We start from the raw sequence: 6,126 nt of genomic DNA on the forward strand, positions 1-6,126 counted from the left end.
TATCTATCTATCTATCTATCTATCTATCTATCTATCTATCTATCTATCTATCTATCTATCTATCTATCTATCTATCTATCTATCTATCTATCTATCTGAGTAGAATAATTTTTTAAAGCTGTAAATAATCTGCATGTGTGCCTATGCATTAAAGAAGACAGACTATTTACGTTACATGAACAGTAGATGATATCCGTGATGTAAACACTTATTGAGTTCGGTGGGAGTAGGGATGGTTATAGAGTCTAACAGCTGCTGGGAGGATTACAGTTAATGTCAGCAGTATCTGCAGACGATGCATGATTGGAGAGTAGTAGGAAAAAGTACCAGAGTAAGGAAACTATGTCGTTATGCTCAGGATAATCCAAGGAAGTCCAGTGCAGGTTAATTGGTCTCTCTAAATCATACGTTGATATGTGTGTGTTTGCATGCGTGTGTGTTTGTGTGTCTGTGTGTGAAAAATCTCACTTTGAAGAAAATTAAGTTTCCATTTATTAGAACAGCAAACACAGAAGAAGCTGCAAATTAAAAATAAATTAAAATATCAAGCCTATTGTTCCCTTGTTTATCTTAAGCTAATTGTACGATAACAGTTTGCAGCACCGGTCAGACACGAACCGGTCTGTGCCGGTGCAGCAGTCAGCTGTAACGTGGTAAATATGCAACCGTCTCATGTCTGACATTCAGGTGGGACGTTGGCTCACGCCTTCCTGCCTCGCAGAGGGGAAGCCCACTTCGACATGGCGGAGAGATGGACGCTGAATGGACACAAGGGCCACAACTTGTTCATGGTGACCGCCCATGAGATCGGACACACTCTGGGCCTGGAGCACTCCCCCGTGCGGCACGCTCTGATGTCGCCGTACTACAGGAAGCTGGGCCGTCGCCTGGTCCTCAGCTGGGACGACATCCTTGCAGTGCAGCAGCTGTACGGTGAGAACATGTTCGCTCTGTGACGCGACGGTGGGCTGGGCGCGGATTTAATGTCCGAATGACAAATCTGTCTGGCTTCAAGGACATAACAAAGGATGGAACCCATATGTTATGAAAGCAGACTGTCTTTGAGGAGACCCTGGTGTAAAATAATCCTTTTGTAATGCCACTCATTACATCAGGATCAGACCGGGCAAGAAAAGGTCAGACAGCGACTGGCTGCATACAGAAGTCAGAGGTTTACGTACATTCATTCTAGATGTAAATGTCCTTTTTTGGGGTTTTTTGTTCAGAGAGGAATGACTGTACACTATAAATCCTTACAATGACTGTATGCTGTACAGTAATGGTACAAAAGTTTGAATTTAGTGTGTGTTTTCACTACATTTATACACACATACATATATTCCAAAATAAGTAGATAAATAATATATGACAAATGTCTCCTAGCAATAAAAAACAAGCTCTTTGTGTATCCATGGATACAGAAAGGGTCCACTTTTTGCAGACAAATTGCTGGAATTTATTATAAAGTTGTTTGGTTTTAAAGGGATCTTAAAGGAGCTCCTTTAAAACCTTAATGTAAAAACCTTGAAGCACTTTAAGCTGCATTGTTGCTGAAAAAGTGCTATATAAATAAAGCTTCTTCTTCTTCTACTTAAACTGGATGGTTGAAACTTGGACACAACTTGGTGTTTCATCATCAACGATCCCAGTGACAACGATCCCAACTTTACGCACAGCAATATACTTGAGCTTAAGTTAGACTTAAAGTTCAACTTTGCGCGCACTCTTTTGTGTTTTTAGATATTATCGAAGCCGCACGTTGTATCGTGACTCCGTAATGTGGATACAGTGAGGAGCCAATCAGGTGTGAGCCGAAGCGGCATATTTACAGCACTTCACTTTGGGCTTGTTTTTGCAAACGGGTTGAAAATGAGAAATGGTCGAAATTTGACTTTTGTTTAGCTCATGGTGATTAAGTGTACACATTCAGAGCCTTTGTGTAATCAACCTCACAGCTTCGATGCTTCAACCGAGAGGCCTGATGCGAAGAGCAGAGGACTTTCTGCAGTCTGCAAGTTTCTCTGAATTCCTGACAAACATGGGAACAGCTTCTAATCCAAACCACAACATCCCCTCTCTGTGCTGAGTTTATCTTCGTAGCAGGATGGGGTTCGCTCTCTGACCTCTCTTACACAGATTTAATGCTGCGAGCTTCATGTAACACACTCAGAGGCCTGTTTGTGTCTCTGGGAGTTTCTGTCAGCTCTGTTGTGATAGACGGCGGCTGTAGGAGCATCTCCTCATGACTGTGCGTGTGTCTGTACAACAGTTTCTTTTTTTTTTTTTTTGTTTCCAGGGAGTGTGCTGTAACTCCTGGCATGCGCAACGGCAGGTTTCCACATGCGTCGTTCTGCATTGTTGTTTCTTTTCCACCTTCTTGGAAAATGGATTCGCTGCAACATTTGGGGGGGAAAAAAACAAGAACACATCATCGCGTCTTTTCGCACCAAACACAGTTCCTTGGTCGCTTCCGTGATCAGGCGTTGCTCTTGAATCCGTGAGATCTTTCTCTGCTTTGAGCCTCAGGTGCACAGCAGCTGCACTCTGCAGGAATGCCTTCGTGCCTGCAGGACAAGTCTCACAATCATTTGTGTAATGCAGCTCTGAACTTGAGACTGGGCTCAGGAGAAGCTCGCAGGCAGGCAGGCAGGCAGGCAGGCAGGCCAGCCGTCTCTGGATGCCTCCCTTCCTACTTATCTGAGAAGTCCCATCTGCTTGGCCTCTGGACACATTTTGTTCTCAGCTTCTCGAATTAGATTCAGAAGCGTCCCTCGCCCAATCTTATTCAAAAATCAGCAAAATACAGTGACTAGTCCTTACAATTTTGCTGTCTCTTTGCTTCCTAATAAGTTTTATTGTTTGCCACTCAGGTGTAGCTTAGCAAACTGCAGCTGGATTTCCCTCCACCCCACACACACACGCACACACTCGTCTGTGCGTAATTTCTACCCTGTGGCTGTAATTTCTGCAGCTGCTCCCACGTAAATGTCAAGCAGCTTCTCACACGGATACAGGCAGGACTGCTGGCGCTGCAGAAAAACCTTCAGCCAGATGTAATCGTGTTTGCGAGATAACCTTTCCTGCTGCTCTGACTCGCTGCTGTCCTGCAGATCCAGGAGAAGCATGTTTATGGCAGAATGAATCAGTCAGCATTGATAAGGTCTCCTTAACCTGGAATACGATGAATAAATTGTTGCTTTGAACATATTTTGTTAAAATAGGACTATAAAAATGTTGATGGGGCCTCTCATTAGAAATAACTTATGTTCGTAGTTAATAAAAGACTCATCTAGTTCTTACAGGTGCCCATAATTGTAAAGTTATTCAGTCTCTTGTCTGTTCAGATTTGAAATGATTCTGTTCGGGGCTCAGAAACAGTAAGATAACCCATGGTCAGTGAACACATCATGCAACTGTATCCAGTTAACTGTAAACGCTGGCTGTGTCTTCTCATGGCGCAACATTCTTCAAGAGTTCGGAAACTTCCTCAACAATTTGATATACATCTTGACATCCAAACATCTAAAACAAAGAGTACATTTTTGGGGGGAGGATAATAAACTGTTTGGAAAATGATTTCACCGGGAAAGTTTTTTAAAACATTTGGTCTACGAGAGCGTTCCAGCCCTTATCCTGCCATCCATTGTGGTGTGTATTTATCTATTTTTCCTGTAGTCTTCCTCCAGCTCATTGGGATGCTGATCTTATCCGAGTCTCACGCAAATATTTGCCCAGCTCTTTGCCGACAAAATGACTATAATCAAGCTCAAGCAGCCATTGCTTACTTGTGGTCTTGTTCTGTTCGTTTTGTTCCTAATGCCTTCATTTGCAGGCATGCGTCTATTATAAAGTGCTAAAGCCTAAAGATCCGTGGATGGACGACCTTTCAGTGTTTGTTCAGGATTCCACTGGGTGCGTTATCTAAAGTCTTGTGTTTGTTTCCTGCGCTGCACCGACGTGATCCATCGGTTTACATCGACTTCACCACATCCTGTAAGGGACAATTTAAATGTTAGCATTCTCCTAGTCTCCCACTTGGATTTACTGCATGTTTAATCTCCCATAGCGTCTGATTTATAAAAACCCTTTTAATTGCGTCCAACACAGAGGGGAAATGAGACAAACCCAAGGAGTCCTGAGAATTTATTTCAGCGCAGTCATTAAAGTGGCATCAGGCGGATTCCTCCGGTCCTGTCTGACGCCTTCACTTTGACCGACGGGTGGCTTTGCTTCTGCTTTCAGGGAAACCGTTGGGTAATCGCCCGGTCAGGTTGCCCGGACAGGTATTACACGCCGCGTTGCAGGAGTGGGAGTTCACCGAGCTCCAGAACCAGAACCCAGGACTGCCTCTGTACTGCCAGGGGATCTTTGATGCCATCACTGTGGGTGAGGTCCAGATGACATATTGTGCAAAACGGTACTGGATTTATTTATTTATTTTTTTGTGTCTGTTTTAATGTAAAATGCTTTATTTCTTGCCGTTATGTGCGTCTAGATGAGAAGCAGACGGTGCTGGTGTTCCGGGGCAGCCGGTTCTGGACGGTGTCGCCCGAAGGCAGCGTGAGCGACCCGCTCCTCCTCCGCCAGCGCTGGCCTGGCCTCCCTCGGGCGATAGAAGCTGCTGCCTTTTCCCCTCTGGACTCCAAGTGGTATTTTTTCAAAGGTGCCGCTTCACTGAGCTCATTAATTGGACCCAGGCTTCACCTAACCCGCTGACTGCCACCACATATGTAGTGACACACGTCCCAAAAATAGACTCCGATGGGGTCATTTATGTAGTGAAACGCTATTTAAAGAGCATGCTGCTCTGGAGCTTCAGCCGCGGATTTTAATTAGCGTCTTCTTTGTGCTGAAGGCTAATGAATCGTTTGAAGCTCCATAAGTGTCCCGCAGCGTGCCAAACACGTGTCTCATCAGTGTCTTCTCATCTGCTGCATGCAAATAGGTTTTCTATTAGCAACTAAAGCTCTCTTAAAGTCTAATTCAAGCTCGTATGTGGTACATTGTATTTCTGTTTAATACCGTACGCCAAGCAGCCTCCGTGGCCAGAAGTCTAGTTGGTGCCTTGTAAAAGCGGTCATACTCCACCAACCTTTGAGTATCAGGATATTTCATTGGGATTTTGGGTGAGGGGCCAAAACTAAGAAGCACAAAATCTTTTCAGAAATAAAAATCTGAAGAGCATTTTTATTAAAATGTTTTCTGTATCCCCCTAAGACTTGTAGCTAACAATTAATTTGAGAGATTTGGTCAGCAGAATCTTCCTCCTGATATTTGCTTCTTTTATTAATAATCTCCTCTCTCAGCACGTCATGTTTAGGTGGACGGCTCTGTTTTCAGATGGTGAATCGAACATTGCACTGAGCTATTCAAAGTTTGGTCTATTGCTTACTAACCTTAACCTGTTTTTACATTTTCTCCCTGACCTTTCTGCTGTGCGCATTTGAGCTCCACATTTTTTGGTTCACTAATGTAAGCAAACATTACACAGTCTGCGTGAGTAGACCTGCTAACTAATTAGTTGACTTCTGAGGCCAGGTCGTTGTATTACATTTTATTTAGGTGTATCAGAGAACATGGGACAAATAAAAAAATGCACACCACACTTTTAAGATTTTCTTTTGTGACATAATGACAAAAAAAAAACAAAACATCTCACCATCATGAACTTAGTGTGTTTTCTCCTGCAGGGAAGCGGATGTGGCGTTACACAGGCACTGTGCTGGACCCGGGGTTCCCCATGCAGAACAAGGTTCTGGGTCTGCCTCGCCGCCTGGACTGTGCTTTTTACTACACCCCTCTGGGTCACATGGTGCTCTTCAAGGGCTCCCGCTACTTTGTGCTCAACCTTAAAACTCTTCGCCAGGAGCCCTACTATCCCCGCCGGCTGACAGACTGGACCGGCCTGCCGCAGGGCACCAACGGGGCGCTGACCCGTCCAGACGGCCGACTTTACCTGTTCAAAAATCAGCGGTTCTGGAGGTTCGACCCCGTGAAGGTGCGGGTCACCAGAGAGGGCCTGTGGGCTAAGGATTTAAACTGGACTGGCTGCAGCAATATACCTCGGAGTAATAATATTTTTTGACCACCAGGGGGAGCTGCAAAATTAAAAGTGCAATTTATTCA

At 44.5% G+C, this 6,126-nt stretch overlaps 1 protein-coding gene across 4 annotated transcripts in view; it reads left to right on the forward strand.

The window, feature by feature from the left end:
* Window positions 1–6,126, forward strand: part of mmp28 (matrix metallopeptidase 28) — an 18,687-nt gene extending 12,561 nt beyond the window's left edge. For all 4 annotated transcript variants that reach the window (XM_008425443.2, XM_008425445.2, XM_008425446.2 and 1 more), the window contains exons 5-8: window positions 688–933; window positions 4,243–4,386; window positions 4,496–4,663; window positions 5,691–6,126. In XM_008425443.2, coding sequence (XP_008423665.1) covers window positions 688–933; window positions 4,243–4,386; window positions 4,496–4,663; window positions 5,691–6,085 — 953 coding nt within the window. In that variant the 3' untranslated portion in view covers window positions 6,086–6,126. The remainder of the gene's footprint in view (window positions 1–687; window positions 934–4,242; window positions 4,387–4,495; window positions 4,664–5,690) is intronic.

Source organism: Poecilia reticulata, linkage group LG13 (genome assembly GCF_000633615.1).
Source record: "Poecilia reticulata strain Guanapo linkage group LG13, Guppy_female_1.0+MT, whole genome shotgun sequence".
Taxonomy (NCBI): domain Eukaryota; kingdom Metazoa; phylum Chordata; class Actinopteri; order Cyprinodontiformes; family Poeciliidae; genus Poecilia; species Poecilia reticulata.